Source organism: Epinephelus lanceolatus, chromosome 22 (assembly GCF_041903045.1).
Source record: "Epinephelus lanceolatus isolate andai-2023 chromosome 22, ASM4190304v1, whole genome shotgun sequence".
NCBI lineage: Eukaryota > Metazoa > Chordata > Actinopteri > Perciformes > Serranidae > Epinephelus > Epinephelus lanceolatus.
The window spans coordinates 36,606,755-36,631,841 of NC_135755.1; the positions used below are offsets into that span (position 1 = coordinate 36,606,755).

The 25,087-nt window shown below is 39.9% G+C and overlaps 1 protein-coding gene across 12 annotated transcripts in view; it reads right to left on the bottom strand.

Moving 5' to 3' along the window:
* camk2d1 (calcium/calmodulin-dependent protein kinase (CaM kinase) II delta 1) overlaps positions 1–25,087 on the bottom strand; it is a 225,957-nt gene that overhangs the window by 25,077 nt on the left and 175,793 nt on the right. For 2 of the 12 annotated variants that reach the window (XM_033609755.2, XM_033609756.2), the window contains exons 13-16: positions 19,642–19,679; positions 9,266–9,325; positions 5,170–5,214; positions 2,342–2,390 (exon numbers count right to left, since the gene is read on the bottom strand). In XM_033609755.2, coding sequence (XP_033465646.1) covers positions 2,342–2,390; positions 5,170–5,214; positions 9,266–9,325; positions 19,642–19,679 — 192 coding nt within the window. Of the gene's footprint in view, positions 1–2,341; positions 2,391–5,169; positions 5,215–9,265; positions 9,326–19,641; positions 19,683–25,087 lie in introns of all 12 variants that reach the window. The other 10 variants (XM_033609754.2, XM_033609753.2, XM_033609759.2 and 7 more) reach the window with 5 other exon arrangements.

Genomic DNA, 25,087 nt, shown 5'->3' on the forward strand with positions numbered 1-25,087 from the left:
CCACCAATATTTGCCTGATTATTTGAGCCTACATATAAGGTGTTTTTGGACCAGAGGAACTTTTTCACAGCTCTAAGAACATACTTTTTGTTGTGTTCGCACCAAAGGAACTACAAATTAGTGTGTTTTAAATGCCATTTTGAGGGACTTTATGGTTTCTATTTCAGGTACTCTCCAAGAGCAGGAACCCTGATTAACATAAGTGTATGGTGACTGGTCAAGACATTATAAGTTACACACAGCCAATGCGGCATTCCACGTTAAAGGGTTTTTTGGGGGGAGTTTTTCCTTATCCACTGCGAGGGTCCTAAGGACAGAGGGATGTTTTATGCTGTAAAGCCCCTCTGAGGCAAATTGTGATTTGTGATATTGGGCTTTATATATAAAATTGATTGATTGATTGATTGATTGATTGATTGGCCCTATTGGTCTTGCAGTTGTATGCCTCTGCGAACCAGTCCAGTTGCAGTTAGAGTTTACATCCATGTCTGTCCAGACTCATATGTAGCCATTACTGTTGACAATGCTTCAAATGCTGCTGTAAATAAGTTACATATTCTAAAACATGGATGCTTCACATAGATCTTAAACCCAGCAGCACAGAAGATTTATACAGTTAGTACAGTTTCAAGGTAGACACCCAAGATTAGTGTCACCAATTCAGTATCTAACCAAATGTCTCTCCTTCTGTTCCTGAGAGTTGAATAATGGCCAGAAAAGTGTTTTTTGCAGAACATTATGATGCCACAGTGAAGCCGGCCTTCAACCTTTTGGATATAAAATGTCATCATTTCATCTTGTTATTCTATTAGACATTTGTGTGAAATTTTGTCATGATTACTGGATAAATTCTTGAGATTAATAGAGACTCCAGAACTGTTTGGTCCAAAAATGCCTAAAGACACATACTGGCCCTCATTTATTAATCTAACATACAAACCAGCTCAGATCCTAGCGCAGAAATCATCCAACGATAGTGTTCGTGTGTGATGCATGAAACATTTTTATCCAGGCTAAAACGGCGTAAGAATGATCGGGTGTTGATAAATATAGCAGTTGAAAACAACAGTCATTTAAATATCCTGCTCCAATATATTATGGGTTTAGAGGCCTCGTCCATTGAGTTGTAATATGAGAGGAGAATTTCTCTGAGCTAGAAGTGGAAACGCTGACATTCCAGGTCCAATTAAACTGTTTCTATCTAGCAGCCTGAAAAGTGGCATCAAAGGATGTTGGAAAAAGGCAGTATGGAAAAAAATCACTGATGCGGTCAACAGCGTTGCAGTTGACAATCCAACTCCAGCTGTCCTAAGGACAGAGGGATGTCGTATGCTGTAAAGCCCCTCTGAGGCAAATTGTGATTTGTGATATTGGGCTTTATAAATAAAACTGATTGACTGATTGATTGATTGATTGAATATTTAATTAATACTTCCAGGCTAAGCACCCTACCAACCTATGCATACATATATCAACAATATTAGCCAATATATTTTGTAATATTGATATTGTTATAATATTCATAGAAAACTTGTAATTGACCTAGATCAAAGTGTGCATGTCTAGACTTCCAGAAATCTGGTTATTGGTTTTACATTCAAAAGTGAGTTTAAGTTAATGCTAAATTACCCTCTAAGCAAACTGGGTGAATGCATCAGACCCTCAGGGGCCCCAAAGGCAAAATATGAATTATTTGTCAGTTGGTCTTTAGTAATTTGAAAACATTTTCAAGTAGGGTCCACCACCACTGGAGTAACAAGCTCAGAACCAACCAAATATTGTCCACTCACATAATAATCCATTTCATGGGAGTTGGTTGATTGAAATAAATTTGTGTCTGAATGATGTGACAGATAACTTATGTGACAGCCTGGGGGCCCCTAGTAGATTTATTCTGCCATAGTTCATGTACATGGTACTGGGCCAGACATGACATGTATCCGCTGTGAAGGTCCTAAGGACAGAGGGATGTCGTATGCTGTAAAGCCCTGTGAGGCAAATTGTGATTTGTGATTTTGGGCTTTATAAATAAAATTGAATTGAATTGAATTGAATTGAATTAAAATAAAGACATATGGACCATGAGAAATGAAACATGTTGATACTGAAAGATATTAATTACAAAACATGCAACACCATCATGCAACAGACACAACCAGTGAAAAACATATAATGCAGTGCACCCGCAGAGGGAGAAGAGAGGTGACCTTAAACTGTGAGGTAAAAACTTCAAATGGCAGCACTTGTTAACAGATTGAGAGGAAAGAGTTTTAAAGACGCGCCTGGGAGTTTTCCTGTTAACTGAAGGCTAGTTTGTATTGGTTAGTCTGAACCTCCCTACCTCTCACGTCCTCGTCCTCGATGGTAGTGTTGGCACTCTCACTGGACTCCTGTCAAACAACATAAGAGACACATGAGTAAAAGCAGCCTGATGTAAAAGCACAACCAAGCTGAGGACAAACAACCCGAGTTCAAATGAGATCCATATGCTCAGTGTTCATCCACAACAGGTCATTTTACCATTATCTACTTCACCATCTAAATTTGGGATTTGACTTTTGACACAGTCTCGTTGTTACCAGATAGATGGTAAGTGGCAACAGTGATGATATTATGCTGTGAGAATATAGTGACTTTGGGTGGGTGGTATGAAAAAAATCTTCTGTAACTGCATATGTAATTTTATATCACTGTACTGGTATATATCATGATACAATAGTTGTTTTGTAAATTCAACCAAGGAATGGTTCGAGGTTCCCGAAGAACCATCACTTCAAGTGTTACAGGTTTCTGTATTTAGAACACTCTCCTCCTGCATGTCTACCCAAATCACAATATCTTGCCAGCAGCTGTATTTGAGATTTACTTTTACAGAAAGATCTGTACCTCTTCCACCTCTGCATTAGCTTAAAATCATGAGTGGAGAGCCCCTAACTAAACTTGATTTCTCACCTGAAGAGCCAATCTCCAGAGTTATGATGTGCCAGGCAATATCTTTTTGGCAACTGTCTTTATAATGTCGGGACTATGGGTCGTTTAGTTTGGGATATTTCTCGACCTCAACGAGTCTCGTCATCCAGTCTTTGTCATGCACGAGACAGAGCAACAGTGACAGAGCTCTCTTTATGCATCCATGGTTAGAAGAGGAGTCGAGCTGCCATAGGAGCAGAGAAACAGAGCTGCTACAGGAGCTGGTATGTACAAGCAGAGAGCGAGTGGGGGGAAAAAGGCATTTAATTCAGGGGCAGCGAGGCTGGAAATAGGACAGTGGCGAAAAGTAGTATGGAGCATTGTGTGCATTGTGTACCAGGCAACAGGCAGGGGCGGGGACCTGGGCGTGCTGACCCCTGGTGTCACAGACTGTCACAGACATTGTATGCATATTTTGTGCAATTACCAACAGTCAACCCTACAGTATTGTCGCAATATCGTTATTGAAGTATTTTGTCAAAAATATTGTGATATTTGATTTTTTTCATATCATCCAACCCAAAGTCAAAGAAGTGCATTGCCAATTCATTTATCAGCTACTGCATACATAACAATTTCAGTATTTGTAAAAATGTTGAATATCATGGCCAATAACCATTCATCCTTTCACAGTATCATTGGTGCATACATATATGCCAGTACAAAAATATCTGTGATAAACTTATGTCAAACAATATTATTGATACAGCCAATATATTTATATTGGTCAATATAGTAAGTCTAATAGATTAATGTTTAAACAGGAAGTCCATCTAAGCTAGAGAGCAGATAGTTTGGGTAAGAATTGTACTTTTGCATTAATTTTCCTTCCAAATAAGTTTCCTTCCCTCAGCTAATATAATGGGTTTTATTTACACACTGTCTGGTTGCTTGACTGCTCATGTTTCTCCAAACATCTTGACTTTTTAGAGATGTGTAAATTTTCCCAGATCTCAGCAATTAAGAAGTTCTTACTGTTACCAGTGGGAATGATGGGTAATACTAAATTGAATTATCCTTTATGTGGAAACTACACATTCTACAACATTCACATTCACCCTCTCCAACCCTTTGTTACATAAGAAGTGATCCCATGTTGGATGACACATTGTACAATGACCCTTACATTGCTTGTGGATGAACACAAACACAAAAAAGCAGAATATTACATTTATATAAGTGATGACTTAAGCAAACAGCTGGACTCTTTCCTCCTGTATGGTACTACACAACACTGTTACTATGCACAAGAACGTATACTGTATGCTACACTATGAGCCACATCACCATCATGTCACTTCACAAAGCAAAATATACAAGCATGCACGTATTCCCACACAGATCCATACATCTGCACAGACTTGGCAGATGGACTCCAGGCTATTCTGTTAAGGCTTGAAACAACTTTGGTAATCATGGCATTGCATGGTGTTTATTCTGTTCCAAAAGCATGCATAATCCCAGTGTCTCGGACACAACTATAAAACTGACAACATTTTACATGCTTTGTAAGATAAAACAAACTCATTTTTATGTCCAGATCTTACATCATAACAATCACATAAATATCCAGCTTAGGAAGTTATATACAAAACCGTACACAATGATGACAAATGTTAAGTCAAAGAATTACATGCAACAGTTGATAACAGCATGCACTGTTTCACAGTAATACCATAGTCCCTTGTTTTATCACGACATGTCGAGTGTAAGTAACATCCAATGGCACACAAACATCATCAGAAGCAACGTTAAGGCTCTACTCTAAATGGCACACACATCAGCAGCAAATTAGAGCTCCAGACTATGGAGCTATATTTGTGTCTTTATTACATACAAGAAAATAAATGATATGAGAGGAAAAAAAAATGTTTGAGAGAAAAAAAAAATATTTGAGAGAAAAAGTTTTCACACTGATAGCAAAAAATGATAACATTTGAGACTAAAAAAAGTTTTGAGAGAAAGTATTTTGTCATAGAATATAAAAAATAATAATCTGAGATTTAAAAAATGATTTCCAAGAAAAAACTCTCAAAAAACTTTTTTTTACTCTCAAATATTATTTTTTTGCTATCAGTGTGAAAACATTCTCTCTCTCTCTCTCTCTCTCTCTCTCTCTCTCATATCATTTATTTTCTCACATGTAATAAAGACACAAATATAACTCCATACCAGACCAGCATCTGATCAGCCGTATACCTTGTTTCCATCAGCTGGGTTGTGGATAACAGTGGTTTGAGGCTCCTGATTTGAGAGGGCCGACAGTAGGAAGAGAAGTTGATGCAGAATGGAAGAGAGTTAGGAAGAATGCTTGACAGAAAGGTATTTTGCCAAAAAGGAAAAAAAAAAAAGTAGTGAAGGAAGAAGGGGAAAAGATATAAATTCTATGTCGGGGGAAGCAAGTCGGTACTAAAAACAGAATCACTACAGCATACTGCAGCACTATTACAGATACCTGGGAGGTTATGGCAATGGAAGCTGTGACAGTTCCTAGAACATCAAGTAAAGTCTTTAACCACAGGTGATCAAGTATCACCCAATACTGACAAAAACTTGACAATAAGTAACTAGTAATTAAACACAGACACCATGGAAACAACCTGTTAACAGATGTGCCTTAGAAACAGCTGCAGAATACTTTTATAATTTTTTGTTTTACAGCTTAAACATTCAAAAAAGGTTGACATGAATATGTAAGAGGCAGGCATTTGACCAATTACACACATCTTCAGATACATTAAACATATATCCATGTTACTGTAAAGACATTAAAGAAATAGTCAACACCAGAAAGGACAGAGAGGTAACACAATTTAACTGTCAGGATGGATCTCCTTCTCCTTTACATATATGGTGCATGCCATTGCAAAACTGTTTGCTGTACACTGGTGCTGTGTCACTGTGTCCCAGCTGACATGTGTAACATGATTCACTTTGACTAAAATCCCCTGATGGGAAAGTTCAGATTTTTTGAGGTGGGGTTGTATGGGGTACTTGTCCATAGTCAGTGTATTACAAACAGTAGATGTCAGTCAGCATGCCCCCACGCAGGCTGGATTCCAACATGGAAGCTAAGCAATCCACTGCTGTGAAGGGGTCAGTGACAAAATGTATTTTAGCTACCTAAAAGAAGTCCCATCAAAAGTAATCTATACCACTTTAAGAATACAACATATTAAGAGTATTTTCACTGCTTTACCTCAAGCCATCTATGTGAAATTGGAAAAGCCATCTCTCAATAGAGGAGGAGGTCTGCGACACCACCTATCCCCCACCTATAATGCTGTACTTTCATCCTTGCCCAGGAGGCTTAACAACTTAACCTCTAAAAACAACGGTCGTTCACAAATGGCCTCATGTGACTCTAACGACTCCAGTAACAACCGTTGCAGCAGGAGTTTCAACGACTGTCGTTGACACACCACTGGAGCACTAACGAACCAGTGACATCATTGGCCTTGTGAAGACCTCCCCAGAGGTTAAATACCTGGGTGCTTCCACACCAGTTTGTCAGACTAGTTTCAGCCTAGTCAGACAAGCATGAACTGATGAAGCCTCTTGGATAAGAGGTGAAACGTCTTCTAAGACAAAACCAAGTCCAGTTGCGTTCGATTCAATTGCCTTGAGATAACTATGACCTGGATGAATGAGAATATCCACAGGCAAGTTCACTGCTTTACGTTACTGTAGACGGCTTCAGTTCATCATCTATGCTTTCTTCAAAGCCACCAGACTCCATTGACAGAAACAGTAATTTTAGCTCGCTGACCACAGGAGCTGCTGGCCTACCAATGCTTTGATCAGTTAGTTAGTTTGCGTTATAACTATCCCTTTTGAGCCTATCTCAACTGTCATTGGGTGAGAGGCTAGGTACACCATGGACAGGTCGCCGGACAACTACGAAGCTTACAGATAGAGACAGACAACCGTTTACGCCTACCTGCAGGCAATTTTAGAGTCACCAATTAACCTAGCCTGCATGTCTTTTGACTGTGGGAAGAAGCTGGAGAACCCGGAGAAAACCCAGGCTGACATGAGGAGAACTTGCAAACCTCAGGCAGAAGGGCCCCAGCCTAACCTGGAAATCCAGATGCCCTGCCCCTAGCAAATTCAAATTTGCACTGCACGGGAATCTGGCCCCGACGAGCAGAGCCCGTTGAATCATAAATTGGACCAATCAGATCAGTCTATCTGGCAGAGGCAGGCTCTGGGCAGGCGTAACATGTTGACGACAGCGCTGCATCATAGGAGTCGAAAAGTAAAGAGCCAAGAAGGCAGCTGCAGAAGGACCGTACCCATTCAATTTAGCTTTGGAGGAAACGCTAAGCCAACTACACTTATCTTTTTCCTTGAGAGAGGAACAGAGGACTGCCCGAGAAGCCTTCGCTTTCAAGAAGGACGTTTTTGCCGTTTTGCCGACGGGATACAGCAAAAGCATAACATATCAGTTAACCCCACTGGTCAGCAAACCAATGGGGCTTACTGCAATGAATATGTCACCTTGTTTTTTGCTCTGATTGGCTATTGTGCTATCCAATTGTGTGCAGTGGCATTTAATATGCCTCAGTAACTGTCGCCCCTTGGGTAGGAAGGGTGTATCGGTGAGGGCCAGACTCAAAATCTTTCTAGATTTCAGTCTGGATTTCCAGGCTAGCCCCAGCCAGCCAGTGGATTCAGACCTGGAACCCTCTTGCTGTGAGGTGACAGTACTAACCACTGCCCAACTGTGCCGGTCCTTTAAAGGAACTTTGTTGAAATTTCCGACTAGCAACTCAGTAATTACAAATTCCCAGTGCATATGAAACGCACCATAACTCTAAGAGAGATAAACTATCCCATTAAGGAGACAAGTTGAATACAAATCCCTTGGTGCATTTCAGTTAAAATCATGCTATTATCAAGCTGAAAATTCTGTTGCATGTGATGCTAACAACAAGCTAACGCTCTTTAGACAACACATTCTCACTCCGACCTCAGCACATATCGACGTTTGATAATGGACTTTCCACATCAAGATATTACATACAAGGTACCCTGGGTGCTTTGGTTGACGACATTCTGGGACACTGTGTCAACTTCAGCCGATGTTACATGCATCGTCTGTTTTCAAAATACACTGAAATTCCCATTTTCACAGGAAATGTACAGTTTGCAAACAGTCTCTTTCAAAATAAACGCATTACGTCCCTACAACACCGTAAATTGACGTTTTTTTCCTTCAACAACAAACGCACAGTTACGTTCAGCCAAGACACGCACATGTTGGGGTTTAGGAAACAAAAGCATGTGGTTGGGTTTAGGAAAAAAGAACAGGGTTTGGCTTTATAATCTTAGAGAACATGAACACCGGCCTTTCGGGTGAAAGTCTGTGGTTGTTGGACCGATAAGTAATTCACTTTTGGATTTTGGGTCAATTTTGGACGAAGCAAGTATAGTGTGGAGTTTTTTGTTCCCAGTTCGCAACAATGTTTTGATTCAAGTCTCTGTCTGGCTCATGGGTAACATAGTTTATACCAAATGGACAAAAAGCCCTTCTCAGAAACACAGCATGACATAAACCTGCAATATCACTGATTTATCAAGGGCACTCAGTTGGTGCTTGTAAAAGTCTAGGAAGTATCCTAAACCGGCTTAATTTTAGCAAGGCTACTTTATCGAATCCCACCGAAGGACCATTCCAATGACAAGGATCCTTTGAACCCTACAGAGGGCCAAGTCCTTTCTTTAGAGTACTTACAGGGATGCATGTGTGTATCCTCATTGGGCATTAAGTACCCACAGTTCTTTGCGCACAATTGACTGGGATTAAGGGTAGGCCTTTTCAATGACATACACCTGGGCATGTGTTAGCAAGTGAAAGCAGCTCCTCCATCTCTAAAAATCTAAAAAACAACCCAGTAGAAAACCAGTGTTGTCTCTAGTTTCATTGACAACAACTGCTTGAAACCTGTGGCAACAGCACATAAGCCACAGTTGACATGCAATGGCCCCAGTGTTGCCATTACAGCCATCAACAACAAAGGAAAATGTAGCCCATGTACAGCAATGTGGCAATGCAATACAGTAATCCAGAAGTGCATGTGGACAGCTCATGTTACATGACCACTGAAAACATCTGTATGGAAAAAAAGGAAAAAACAAAAACAAAAAAACAGTCACCATCGGCAATGAAGTGGAAAGGAAGTGGAGCTCAACAGAGCTGTGCAATCAGGACAGACAGACAGACAGATACACAGTTAGACAGAGACAGACAGGCATGCAAACATGCAGGCAGCAAGGCAGGGACACAGTGTACCAGAGAAGGAGTGGGGACAGGTTCTTTGGGGCTGGTGACCACATTGGCCTTGTTGTTGATCTGGAGGGACAGAGTGGACAGACAGGATAGGGCAGAAGTGACAAGACTTAGTGTCCAAACAATCCCTCTTCTCTGCTGTGGAGGGAAAAGTGGAGCGTTGTGTTTGAGAGTTGCTGTCAAGAACGGCGAATGTCAGTGAATCAGTCCATTGCTGTGAACATGTGTGACCCATCCAGCTCGGAACAGTCTAGCGTCAGTCTTCAGTTAGAATAGGCTCATTAAAACCCTAGTAGTATAAAAACATCACTACCTTTCATAAAGAGAAGAGTTAAAGACCAATTTTGAGTATTCTTATTAGAGGCCGGTCTGCTCAAGTCTGCTAGATGAAGAGACAGACAGTATGGAATGAAACTAATGACCAAATAACTCTGTAGAAGAATGACAAATTAGGTAAAATTCCGAACTGAATTTTCTTCTTGTTGTATTAGGAGCTGCCTTCTACATATACCACAGTAAAACCACATTATGGTATTGTGTTTTGTTTTTGTGTTTTCTGGTTGCCATATCCTGGCTGCCATAACTCTGATGAGACACCTGCGATGATACAGTATTCGCCAAGATATTGATGCTTCGACCTCAAAATCACATTTTAATATGACTGAATGGGTTTATAGTGTATAGCACAAAGAACCACAATAGAAAGTCCAGGGGATGAAACCCTAGAAGCAGTCTTTGATGGCACCACTTAGGGATGGATGATATTGGATTTTTTGCAGATATCCGATATGCCAATATATAACAACTTATTTGGCCAATAACTGATATTGATATGGATATATCCACTTTTTTTACCCACCTAATTTTAGTTATCATCAAGTCTCTTCTATAGTGGAATTAACATCATATTTTGCATGCATACTCTGACTGTGATGGCCCACCAGCAGACGGAGACATGAAATAGAATTCTTTTCAATGTATGTAATAATCATTCATTACCTGAAAATTTTAGGAGCACAAGCAGAAAATTTAGGGGCACACCTTAAATCATCCTGCAGCACAATTATTCACATTTTTCCCCATTCTAACTGTATCGTAAACTACTGTAGTGTACTGTAACTTAACATTGGACTGTTTTAATTATTGAAGTTGAAGTTATTGAAGCGTTTAGCATCACAGAGACTTGTGGTCAGTGGGAGGTGAGGATTCTTAAAATAACATCTGTACAGATGTGAAGCCCTGACTATATCTGATCTTTAATGAAAGCTATTGTCTCTTTTTTTTTCTCTGAAAACATTAACCTAATATTCAGACAATTTATTTAACCTCTGTAGTTGAGGGGACAGGTCTGCTCTGCAGCAGCAAACTGATATGATGCTGATTTACATGAGAATTCATGTAAAATGGATGTTGAACCATGAACAGAGATTACAGAATGCCCATAAAGCATTTTAATAAATCAATCATTATCATCAATCATAATTAAAACATATTGCTGCCAGCACATATCTATACAATCAGCACAGTTTTAAGGTGGACAACCAAGATTAACTTGATTTCTTTATTTATCGCCAAAAACATGTTTTGTGAGGTCACACTGACCTTGATCTTCGACCACCAAATTCTGATAAGTTTATTGGTCAGTCCAAATGAGCGTTTTGCCAAATTTGAAAAAATTCCCCTGTGGTCTTTGCATGGTACCTTAAACCATTCTTCCATGAAACCTAAACGTTGTACAATATCGAAGGTGAAGTCATGTGCTCAAAACACGGCAGGCAGCCACAGGGAGTCCCAGCCCTTTGTTCCTTTATCTTCTGATGAAAAGATCAAACTTATGAAGATGACTGACACATTTTACTACTTTACTACTGGTTTCCAGTTGAATTTCTGTTTAATTATAAAAAAACTGATGCAGCTAAAAGTTATTTACTCCATCAACTCAAGACACACTGATTTTGGTTTCACTGAGTAGGTACATATATTATAGGATATTTGGAGTAGGCCCTTGCAGTGGTGAAAGCTAGTTTCTAGAACACTGTGTAGCCACTGAGTATGCTATGTAAACCCCGTACTGGTTACAGAAAATGACAGTGCCATGTACACAGGAGGAGGAACTATCAGGTTACTCTTTGTTCCATGTAAACAACACATCCAATGATGAACCAACATCACAGGATAAGACTCATACAGCTTAGCATGTTAATATATTTACTGACAGTTTCCAGTGAGAGTCTCAACAAAGCAAGAAAAAGGAAATTATCAGCGTCTTCAAAACATGTTGGATTGTTGCCAGTCAGCTGTGATCAGACTAACTACAACTATAAAAAGATGACAGCTACAGCTATTTTACCTCTAACTCTACGGTACAAGGAATAGGGTCAGATTTTGATACCATCCATTTAACACAATTTCAAAAGAATCCTGAAAAAAATCAACCCTATCGCCACACTAAATGTTGGAACCGTACATTTCTGGATATGTTGTCACAGATATGTTAAAACTTTACATTTCAACACTGCTGTGACTATTGTGTGGTTAGGTTTAGGCACAAAACCACTTGGTTATGATTATGAAAAGATCATGTTTTGGCTTCAAATACCTAGTTTTGATGGCACAATCCCAGCAGAAAACACAATGACAGGTTGCTAAATTAGAATTACTGTCCTACGGTTGTATGCCTCCACGCATCAGTCAAGTTTCTCTTACATTTTACATCCATGTCTGTGAAAACATGGATACTTCACACACACTGTTCACCCAGCAGCACAGAAAATCTATAAAATCATTACACTTTCAAAGTGGACACCAAGATGAGTGTTACCAATTAAGTATCTGACCAAATATTTCCCTTTCTGTTCCTGAGGAAAGTGCTTTATGGAGAACATTATGATGTCACAGTGAAGTTGACCTTTGACAATTTGGATATAAAATGTCATCACTTCATTATTTTATCCTATTAGACATTTGTGTGAAGTTTTGTCAAAATTAGCACATGAATTCTTGAGTTATGGCCAAAAACATATTTTGTGAGATCACACTGACCTTGACCTTTGACTAGGCATGTAACGATATATCGAATTTTGCGGTGTCGCAATAAAATAAATTCTCGATACCGTCGTGGGAATGCTACGGTAGTTAAATAGCTGCGTTCTCCTACAGAGCCGGTAATATGACTGTGCGACTACATTCCCCATAATCCTTTGCGTGCAACTGCGCGCGCAGGTGAGAGCAGACCCCTGCAGCTCAGCCTCTCAGTCTCAGACTCTGACCCGTGCATGACCAGAGGAAACGAGAGAAGTGAACAGAAATGCTAGAATGGCGAATAAAGTAAGGAGATTGATTGTTCTTCTCTGTGGATTTTCTCCGCAACTGTTCGTCATAGCGAGAAGCCACGCATATCACGTGAAACAGCAAAACTGTAGCTTTCCAACAAGACCAAGCACCTGTTGGTAGTCCAATGTTTTCACAGTGGAAAAAAAAGATAAAATTACACTAAAATTATGTATAACAGAGCTTTTATACAGCTTTGCACACACATTGGATGGATTACTCGCGAATGCAGGGTCGCACAGAAATGCCACACATATCACATTAAAGCGCAGGACCGGAGCTTTCCTCTCCTCATCTCCTGTTCTGAGAAAGTGTTAGTGTCTCCTTGATGTCAAGATTGTCAACCTCTGTGTATCTGTGAGTGAGGGATTGTGTGTTATTGAGTTTACATTATTTCTATTTGATGAAAGCATATGTTCAACTGTGCTGATTTGTTTATGATACTTTATGATACTCTTCCAAGTTAAAAATAACATACTGTACAGTGTACATGCAATATTTTTGAATAAAATAGCTATTTTTAACAATAAATTTTCTCTTTTTTCCCCTTGTATAAATATCGTGATATATATCATATTGTGGACTCTTTATCGTGATAATATCGTATCGTGAGTTTCTGGTATCGTTACATCCCTACCTTTGACTGCAAAATTCTAATCAGTTACTTCTTTGGTCCAAGTGGACATTTGTGTCAATTTTAAAGAAATTTCTCTACAGTGTTCTTGCACTGTACATCTTGTACATGCTAGATCACACTGACCTTTGCCTTTGACCATTGAAATCCAGTCAGTTCATTGTTAAATCCAAGTTAGCCTTTCTGCCAAATCTAAAGAAATTCCCTCAAGCTGTTATTGACATTTCCCAGTCACAAAAATGAGACAGACAAGGTCACACAGACCTTAACCCTTTACTTATGACCACCAAAATCGTATAAGTTTGTTGTGGAGTCCAAGTGAATGTTTGTGCCAAATTCAAAGAAATTTCCTCAAGCTGTCCCTGAGGTATTGTGTTCATGAGAATGAGATGGATGCAACGTCACGGCGACCTCAACCTTTAACCCTTGGCGACCAAAATTTTATCGGATTATCCTTGAGTCCAAGTCAACCTTTGTGCCAAAGTTACATACACATATTGCTTTAAGGAGAATGAGACAGACAAGGTTACAGTGACCTTGACCTTTGACCACCAAAAACTAATCATTCTATTGTTGAGTCCAAGTGAATATTCATACAAATTTGAAGGAAAAAAAGCCCTCAAGGCATTCTTGAGAGTAGATCTCCCAAGTATGGGATGGACAGATTGACAACCTGAAAATATAATGCCTCCGGCCACGCTGGCGTGAGGGCATAACAAAAAACGGCTTTATCATTTCTTTGGTTGAACAGTGGTCTGCAGCTTGGCAAGTATTTTGCCTTGGTGTGACGCAACATCCCCTCCACCCCTGATGACAAAGTCAGCTCATACACAATGTATCTTTAGAAACATTGATATGATGAAATGTACAAATGTAACGTACTGGTGGTTTGCAGAAATGTACAATGCCAACATTTTCTCCTGGCAACTGGGCTAACAAAATGCACTGTATATGTATGTACAGTATATGTGTTTTGTCAGTTGTAAAATGTTCAGATATGTGTATGTGTGTATGCAATGCAAGTTATATTTGCTATTTGTTCTGTGTAAATAAGAGTCCTGAAAAGCCTACATAAATAAAAACTACAGACCTCAATTTCTCTACGAATCATTCTCATGCTGGGGACACACAACATGACTCAAGCCACAGTTTTTTAATGGCATTGGATTTTCTAGTTTGTAGAGTTGGTGCTTTTCACACAGATGCTCTTGCAAAGTGGGACTTCTGGGAGTCATGGCCTGAACCTCCTGCACTGGTTCTAATAATATGGTGCCACTCAGGCCAGTATTTGCTGGGTACAGTCATTAGTGTATCTCAAATGTCAATACATAAATGTCTCCTTCTTAAAACCATTGAAGGACTCTGGCAATGATACAGATGCTGCAATGAAACTTGTTCTAAGAAGACACTTATTTAAATCTACAGTTGGCAACTTTTAGAAAAAAAAATGTTTTATATATTTGCTGAAAGTGTCACTATATTCACACAAAATGAGACAGATAATTTGTGAAGAAATCATATTCCTCTGCCTACTCTGTTGCCTTGTAGTATTTTAATGGCCTTCCTAAATATGAATGACAACAACCAGAGTCAAGGAAAAAGTTTGTGAGTACCAAGCACCGCCCACCAGCTGGACCAGCTTTCTCATTTTATATCTAAATAATACACTAAAATATGTTTCTGGAAACATATTGAGGAGAGAAAGAAGCAGTGCAGTAACAGAATCTTGGTTCATATTTGATATTTGATCAGCACTGCCTAGTTTGACCACAGTTTATAGAGATGATTGACAGCTGCGTTAGCAACTCCTTGACTCTGACTGGTTGTTGCTGACTGTGCTGTGGTGCCGTTATCTGATTCTAGCAATGTCATTAGAAACTGTAGGAGGGACATGATTTTTTTTCAGACTGTCTCATGTACTTCCTTCAGAATACAGTGACAGTTTCAGCAAATATAAGACAATGTTTTTTTGTTTTTTTTTTAAGTAGCCAACTCTATCTTTAAATAGATAAATGCCTCCAAATCTAAATTAAGTTGTGCATTTAGTGCCATTCTCAAAGGAAGAGATGAGTGTTATTCCTACTGGATTTAACACCTGTCTTACTTAGAAGAGTTGTGACCGCCCCATCTCCTCTATTTGCTATATCTGATATATGTTTCATGGTTGGACCATTGTGTTAAAAATGTAGCCACTACTGTATGCTAAGATGTGTTACAACAGCCTTTCAGTTCATTAGCAGTGAAATGAGCTGATCAACTCACAATTGATGCATTTACACTGCTCAAAAACAAACAAACAAAACAAAACAAAAAAACACTTAATTATCACAAAATAACACCAAGTCAGTTAAATTTCAGGGATATCAAACTGTTCATATAGGACGCAGACAACAGGTGCAATGGAGAGGCAAATGCAAGACAACCCTCAAAAAGGGAGTGGTTTTGCATGTGGTGATCACAGACAGTTGCTCTCTCCTTATCCTTCCTGACTGATTCTTCTCTAGTTTTGTGTTCTACTAGTGTCCTTGTCACTACTGGTAGCATCAGGCGGTTGATGATTTTGGTTTTCACCGACTGCTGTCATGTCATTTTGTTCTCAAAAGATCATACAATCTACATCAGTAAAGATTTTCAACTTGCATAATTTGTTCATTGAGATCTGGTGTGTGATTTAAGTGTTCCCTTAATTTCTTAAGCAGTGTATAATATCAGAAGCCGGGTTCTAGCATAATAATAAAAAAAAATACTAAGATCCAAGCCCACCTCCCCAAAACATGACCCACTTCCATCAGAACCTGACACTAGAAAGAAGGTCTTCAGTTTGTTTTGAATTAATTGGATTTATTCAGTTTTGGCGGTCCAAAGGTTGTCCAATATGAATATACAGTATATCTGAAATACATAAAATCTATCATTAAAACAAATCCTAAATATCAATCACTGTGACATTACTGAACAGCAGGTATTCTAAGGGTGGAGCTACAGTTCTCTCCATGCTGTCTGTTGAGTCATGCAGTGCCTCCCCAGCCTTCAGCAACATTGTGATCGTATTTAGACACAAGGGGTTTTCTACTGCTAACTACCCACTGCAGGTGTCTGGTTAACAAGCAGCAAGCTCAGGCCTACCCTCAAATGTTCCACACCGCCAGTCTTCCTTTTCTGCATTGAGCAACCACAACACAATGAAAAAGAAGATGAGCCTGTAACTCACATACAGGCACACACACACACACTTTCCCAACGCGTGTTTCCACTCTTTCAAACAAGCCTTTTAGAAAATATCTAGCATAATGCACCCAGTGCAGCAGAGGCTAACAAAGAGGCACATTTGCTAAGAGAACAGAACAAAGTGACAATATGTGTCAGACCCTCCTAGTGAATAGGTGTATCCTTAGTACTGGTCGAAAGCACACAGCAGTGATTAGAACCCATACTGAATCAATGGCATTTTGCTTATTAAGAGCTGGTGTGACAGCACTTTCCTGAGAAACCTTCTCAGTAGTTTGTTGGATTAAAAGGGTGGTGTAGTTTGTTAGCATGATTTAAAAGAGAAGTAAAAGACTGCCACCAACAGGAGCTCATCAACAGAAAATAAAGACATTCATCATTTGGACAGGCCTGATAAAAAGGAAAAAAATCTCTAGAATGGGCATGAGCCTTAGGAAGAGAAAGCACTTCGAAATTAAGAGGACTTCAGATGTCAGATCAAATTATGAAAAATTATCCCAAACTCTGCAGCCCTGCTGAGCTTTCAGCCTTTTTGGTTCAATGTTTTGGTTTTACAACATACTGAATGAGTACTTCAGTGTAATCACCCTCATCAACCTTGTAAGATTCATCAGATGGAAGGAAACATGAGTTAAAATGATTTCTTCATAAAGGCTAGATATGTAAATGGTAAATGTACTGCACTTGTACTGTATAGTGCCTTTCTAGTCTTCTGACCACTCAAAGCGCTTTTACACTATTCACATTCACCATTCATTCTAGTCACATTCACTCATTCACACACACATTAACACACTGGTGGCCAAGTCTACCATGCAGGGTGCCACCTGCTACTCAGTAACTATTCACATGCACTCACACACCAATGGGACAGCCATCAGGAGCAATTTGGGGTTCTTCTTGGGGGTATCTTGCTCAAGGATACTACAAAATGCAGACTGGAGGAGCCAGGGATCAAACGACCAGCTCTACCTTCTGAGCCACAGCCGCCCCATATGTAAGCCAGGATGCAAAACAAAGCAACTTTAAGGCTGCCTGCCAGTTTCATTTGGAGCCTTCTGTCCTCTAATGAACAAATACCTATGACTGCAGCTTTAATAACATGTCCCATTGTGTTACTTACCATGTCTCTAGTCTCGTCCCTTTCTTGTCCTCAATGCTACTTTGCATTATGTGATACCAAAGAGGCTGCTATTAACACAGTCTCCAATAACTGTGCAGATGTTTTTAAGTCACATTAAGTACAGTCTGCTATCATCAGATTCTGTTGGATCCATCCAACATTTGTAAATGGGGCCCATGTGGGTAGTAAATGGGCTGAAATGGACCCTATATTGGATTGTCCATGTGTTCCATATTGGCCTCATGCCAATTGCCTACATAGATGGGTTTGCCCAAGTGGGTATGTGTATATGTATGTGTGTACATGTGTCATTCTGGGGCAACCAGGATAAAAAGGAGGTATGGACATCTTATCTGGGTAAACCCACCCACGTGGGCAAATGTCATGGGGCCAATATGGAACCCGTGGACAGTCCCATATAGGGCCCTATTTTTTTAGCCCATTTACCACCCACAAGGGCCCTACATACAAATGTTGGATTTAGAAATATAATTTGTCAAAATTTTCCACAGCAAAAATATTTTAAGTTATTAAAACTACCCAGATTTAGGACAGTAGATAATTTAGAAACAACAGGTAAATGGAAACATAGATTGCAGGTGAGTTTTTAGAGCATTAGGCAGACTGAAACTCTGGCATCGCTCAATCCAATTAGGGTTAAAGGGATGGTTCAGATTTTTTGAAGTGGCACGGTATAGGATACTTATCCATAGACAGTATACAACATGCTGATGTTATTAGCACAAGCCTATGGCATTTTACATTGTATAAATTAACCTAGTGGCTAGCAGAGATTTCCTCTACTCATATGAAGCCAGGGACAACAGCTTAAGCAACAAAAGGTCAGCAAAAAAATGTGTTTTAGCCCCCCCCAATAATTACAATATTTTCACTAGTTTTCCTTTATGTCGGACAGTGATGTCCAAGGCAGACTCCATTGAGAAAAACAGTGATTTAACATTTTTGAACACAGTAGCTGCTGGTCTACCGCTGCCTCTTACAGTTAGTTTGTTTGTGTAATTTTATGACTTTGGTGTTTAAAAGGGTTAGTTCAGATTCACCACAGTCATATAACAACACACACTAACTAACTGAATGTTGCCGCAGTAGACCAGCAGCTCCATGTGGTCAGCGAGCTAAAATGACTGTTTTTGTCAATGGAGTCTGGTAGCTCTGACAAGAGCATAAATGAGATTAGACATTAGTTCTTCCCCGTTGGAACAGGCTGTCTGATGGAAAGGTAAAGCAGTGAAAATACTACTTTTTTAGGTGACAAAAATACAAATGTTGTTGACCCCCATCCACAGCAGCAAATTGCTTAGCTTCCATGTCAAACTCCTGCTTGTTTCTCCAAAGTGGGAGCATGCCGACTGACATCTACTGTTTGTAATACACTGACTATGGATGAGTTCCCCATACAACCCCACCTAAACAATCCAAACTCCCTTTAAGGTAATAAAAAAACAAAAACAAAAAAAAAAACACAAGAGATGTTGTGTTGAGGGGAAAAGTAACAGAGACTGAGTTTGGCTCATCCTCATCCTAAACAAGGGTGAAATTGAATGAATGACAGATTAAGAGTCAGATGGTGGAAAAAGGAGAAGCACACACACACACACACACTTTCCTGGTGGTATCAATTAGAAGATTTGCATCATCTGACAGCTGAGTGAAGAATGGCATAGAGATGATGCCTCTCTCCCACCCTCCAATCATAATTTCATGATCAGTTATTAGTTTCAACAGTTTCCTCGGCTCAGACAACAAATGTCCCTCTTTCTCTCAAACAGACTGACAATACAGAGGGGGTAATTACTGGGAAATATGCGTTAAACCCACTTGGGCAAAATTAATTCACTGAGGCAAGCTGAGCTCCTATTTTTATCAGAGCTGTAGTGCTGCTTGAGTTCATTGATGACAAAGCTACAGTATTCAGAGAACAACACTTAAACATGAGGTGAGACATGCTGAGGTGTGGTGTGATACGCAGTACTGTAGTATGTAAAACAATGTTAAGCTTTCTGTACAAGACATAAAAAACACAGTGAAATGAGCTGAACTTACTTTGACACCATCCGGTTTTTTGTTCAGCAGGCTCTTGGCTGCTGTTGAGAGAAAAAGATAACAATGCAATGAAATCAGCAGTCAGTTGAATTAAGGCATGCACGCACCACTGGCCAATTACAAGCAACCTCAAAGTGAGTTCTGATACAACTGGAAGCAAAAGAGAAAATGCAAATGAAGTCAAGAGATGAAAACTTGGTGAATCATTAGCCTGGACCAGGCAATTAGATCCATCTGACGAGGCTGTAAGAGACACTGAAAGCAGCGCCAAGCAGTCAGAGCAGCAGGGTCCTGGGGTCTGAGCTGTTAAGCTTCTCCCTCCCTTTCTCTGCACACTTTTACTTAAACACAAGCATGTTTTATCTCAAACACCCTACAAAAACAACTTTTATCTGTAAAGAGTGAGCTAAAATCAGTGTGTTTTTTGAGTTTTGTTGGCCAGTGAAGACCACCTGCTTTTCAGTTAGCACTCAAATACAGTCTGAGACACAAACAGATGATTGGTAGTGGCAGGGAGAGCAGCACAGGGGTTTCATGCATCATCTTAGACAGTGAGGGGTTTTATCGGCATGCATGATTTGTTAAAACATACAATATGCATGGTGAGTAACTGATAGAGGCTTTCCATTGACATCAAAATCTCTTAGCAGCCATATTGGAGGAATATTTTTGAAGAAAAAAAATTAACTTGAATTACCACCCTGTGATTGTATGCCTCCACACACCAGTCAAATTTGTCTTCCATTTCATTTGTCTTCCATGTCATCCATGTCTGAGAAAGCACGAGTGCTTCACACACAGAAGATCTATACAATCAGTACAGTTTCAAGATGAGTGTTGCCAATTCACTATCTGACCAAGTGTCTCCCCTTCTGTTCCTGAGTTTTGGCAATGAATAGCAGCCAGAAACATGTTCATGCAGGACATTATGATGTCACAGTGAAGTTGACCTTTTGCATATAAAATGTCATCACTTCATCATTTAATCCTATTAGATATTTGTGTGAAGTTTTGTTATAATTAGTCCATGAATTCTTGAGTTGTGGCCAAATCATGTTTTGTGAAGTCAAACTGACCTTTGACCACCAAAATCTAATCACTTCATTGTTGAGTCCAAGTAAAAGTCTGTGTAAAATTTGAAGAAATTACCTCAAGCTGTTTTGGAGAGATCGTGTTCAACAGAATGAAATGGATGCAAGGTCACAGTGACCTTGACCTTTGACCATCACATATTAATTAGTTCATCCTTGAGTCCAAGTGGAGGTTTGTGCCAAATTTGAGGAAACTCCCTCATGGCCTTCTTAAGATATTGTGTTTATGAAAATGAGATGGACGCAAGGTCAAGATGACCTTGACCTTTGACCAACAAAATCTCATTGGATCACTGTTGAGTCCAAGAAGATTTGTATAAAATTTGAAGAAATTACCTCAAGGTGTTTTGTTCAAGTTCACAGGGACCTTTACCTTTGACCACCAAGTTTAAATCACTTCATCTGTTCATCTTCCAAATGGCCGATTGAAAAATTGTGTTTACAAGAAAGGGACAAATGCAAGGTCACAGTAACCTTGACCTTAACGTTGACCTTTGACCACCAAAATCTAATCAGTTCATTGTTGAGTCAGAGTGGATGTTGGTGACAAATTTGAATTAAGTCTCTCAAAGCAGATATATGGCCATATATATGTATGTATGCATGGACAAAAACAAACCCCAAAACATTATGCCTCAGGATAAGACTATTTTTATGTAGAGGCATTAAAAAAGGGGTGCTACACTGTAAAATCCAGTCAGTACAGCTCAAACTCAGTGATCTCACCAGGTGGAGTTATGTGTTTAGCCATGGCCATGCCTCAAAACAGGCGTTTTTTTGCGAGTCTTTTTTGAGTTACCAAACTCACACATGCCAAACCCTAAAAATGGGCTGAAACAAGGGAGACTGTCATTATCATGCTACATATGAAAACTACTAGTGACATCCACTGTCCCTGACTGAACCAGACATGAGACAATCTAAGAAGATTTCATGGTTCTGTATGTAAATGAGGTCAACACTTTCCGCTCCCTGTTGAATTTTCTAACTGTCAATGACAAAAAGCCTGTGACTCAGTGGACAAAGTGCGGCAATACTAATAATTACCACAATATTAGAATTTTAAGGCTCAGTGTGTAAGATGTAGTTATATCTAGGGATGAGGTTGCAGAACTGAAACTTCTCTATATCCCAAGCATGTAGGAGAATTACGGTGGCCAACGCCAAAAACGCAAATGTTCCTATCTAGAGCCAGTGTTTGATTTGTCCTTTCTGGGCTACTGTAGAAACATGGCCGACTCAGGTGATTGTAAATTAATGAACTGTAGTGTAATGTACTAATTTACTGTAGTGTTTATACTGTACCTTTAAGTTGACCTTTAAAGATACGTGTTGAAGCAATGTACTCTGTGCACTGACAAGTCACACACTGATTTATTATTTCATGTATTTCTATGACACACACATACACTCATTGAGCACTTAAGCATTGTGGTGGAAAAGTACCTAGGATTCACTGTGCATCCTTTTTAAAAAAAATAGCATGAGGATGGGCTCAGAAATATTGGTGGAAAGTTAGAGGAATTCCAGCTTGGCCTGATATGACTCTAGGAGGCGGGCCTAGACTGCCCAGGAAAGCATTACACGGTGAAATTGGCTCCAAGGGAAAAAGGGAGAGCTGGGATACCATTATGTACAAGCTCCAGTGGGTAGGCTGGCTTCAAGGGAAGAACGGAGAGCCGTGACACTGTTTTGTTCAGCCCAAGTGGGTAGGATTAAAGAAAAAAGGTGGAGACTCAGCAGAATCTTCACCAGCCTTAAAAAGGGATGCACAGAAGGGAGAACTTCAGTCCTGCTCCGGAGCTTGACTCATTGAGTTGATGTGTTTTGTTGCCTGCGAGCACATTAAACTCAGTTGCACCTGATTCTACATGTCTCCAGTGATTTTTTGACCTCTCAGTATTTGAGTTTTTGATATTTAATAGAAAACAAAGAAAGTTTATTCGAGAAGTAGGGAACAAGGTTGCGAGCTTCCTGGCCCAGCTCCAGGCCTTGAATTCTGCTTCTTCAGAACATATAAACTAAGCACAAAAAGTAAGGAAATTTGTGTTTGGTAGATTATTTCTTTGTTGTAACGATGCTTCTTGGCAATTAATCTTATACCGTTGGAAAGCCTGTTTATTTTGTGGGATGAGCAGCAGAGCTGCGTATGTGGGTTGTGCCCATGAAGAATTTGCCAAATCTTCTCCGCCAATGGCAAACAGCTTCTTCTTTTTTTTTGTGCTATTGACTCTTGTTTGGTGTTGTTTGGTGGATTGTAGTAGCCTCAGTAGCGTGTGGAAGAACCATACACAGCCACAACAGCCTGGCACTTCCTCCTCATGCTGGTCACCAGCCTGGTCACACACTGCTGTGGGATGGCATCCCATTCTTCTATCAGCAATTGTCACAAGTCAGCCAACGTGGTGTTGTGTTGGTCACTCTGGCACGAACAGCACACCCAAGCTGATCCCACAGATGTTCAATGGGGTTGAGGTCAGGACTACTGGCAGGCTATTCCATCCTCTCCACTCCTAAATTCTGGCGGTAGTCTCTGATAAACCCCGCTCTGTGGGGGTGAGCATTGTCACCACTGAGGATAGAGTTCGGTCCCAGACTGTGGAAATATAGGATTGCCACTGGTTGCAGAATTTCATCTCGATATCTCTCTGCATTGAGATTGTCTTCAATGATGACAAGCCTCGCTTTTCCAGTGAGGGAGATGCCGCCCCACACCATCACACTGCCTCTTCCAAAAGATCCTACGATCCAACTGCCGTAGGCAGAATCTGGACTCATCGCTGAACATGACGTTCTTCTACATGTTCAGGTTCCAGTGCACGTGTTGCTGACACCAGCGCAAACGGGCCTGGTGGTGAAGGGCAGTCATGGCAGGCCTCCTGGCAGTCCTATGAGACCGGAAATTGGCTGCGTGCAGTCTGTTCTGGATTGTCTGGGCAGAGAGCCGTCGGCCATATCGTCCTGCAAACCTTGACTGCAAATCTGTAGAAGACTGCCTACAGTTCCTAAGTGTTGATAGGATGAAGAAATGGTCTTCCTCGGGTGCTTTCTTCTTGGGATGCCAACTATCCAGATCAGTCAAACATGGCATGCCAATTCATGGAGCAGACACCAACTGACCACTGTAGCAGGGCCCATGCTCACAGCCCATGCTCACCTGCGTGTACCAGAAGCTTAAAACAAGTCAATGCGAATCAACAGCAACAGCAAAAAAAAAAAGCTGTTTTGCAATGGCAGAGAAGATTTGGCAAATTTTTCATGGGTGCAACCCACATACTCAGCTCTGCTGCTCATCCCACAAATACATAATCCTCACAAATGTGGCACCATTTACAAGGGAAATAAACCGGCTTTCCAACAGTATAAGATTTATTGTCAAGAAGCATTGTTCCAACAAAGAAATAATCTACCAAACAAAAATTTCCTTACTTTTTGTACTTATATTCCATTTTGCAATTAGATGCCCCTAAATCGTACACACCGGACCTTTAACAGGACAGTAAGATCAACATTTCACCATGTATAACAAGGTTGTTAGGTCCCAAATTATTTAAAAAAAAAAAGGAACAATTAAAAACAACAACAATCTAGTTGCAAACAGCAATGGTTGTTTTTTTCTTCATTCAATCAAAATATATAAATCTGATCAATGTGGCAATAATCTATATTTACTAATTACTGAACATATAACAACTTATTCTAATATATACGTACCTGTTATGGTTTGTGTATTTGTACCAAATCATCACAGTCTGAGAATTACTGTTCTGTGTATACAAAGTATGTAGACTGATGCAGAATCAGTCATATTCATATACGCTAAACAGCGACCTGAACTTGACCAACTTTGGTAGAACTTAGTGCCTTTGGTGAAGTTATTAATAACTCTGAATGACAGCAAGCACTTTACTACAGTTGCCATCCATGGATAACCCTTCGATACAACATACTGAGAATGCTTTCATAGTACCACCACCTACTGACCATGCTCCATCAGCATTTTGGACATTTTGGAATTTTAAGATATAAAATGTTTTCTTTTCCTCCAATATGACCACCAAAGGATACACTTTGTTAGAGCCCTATACTGGTACTGTGGTGGACATGCCTCATCATCAAAGGTTGCAGTGTAGTGTGACAGTGTAAAGATGAGCAGACTGCACCAAGAATTCTTACCTTACACATGAGTTACCACACAAGAGGGGGGAGGGAGAAAAACAAAAGTAAACACTAAAGTCACTGTCATAACACTGCACACTAAAATGATTGTCAATAAAAAAAATGTAATCTTGAGTGTCATTTCACATAAAGAGAACATCAATAATGTTAGACGCAGTCTAAACAGTTTGCCCTTT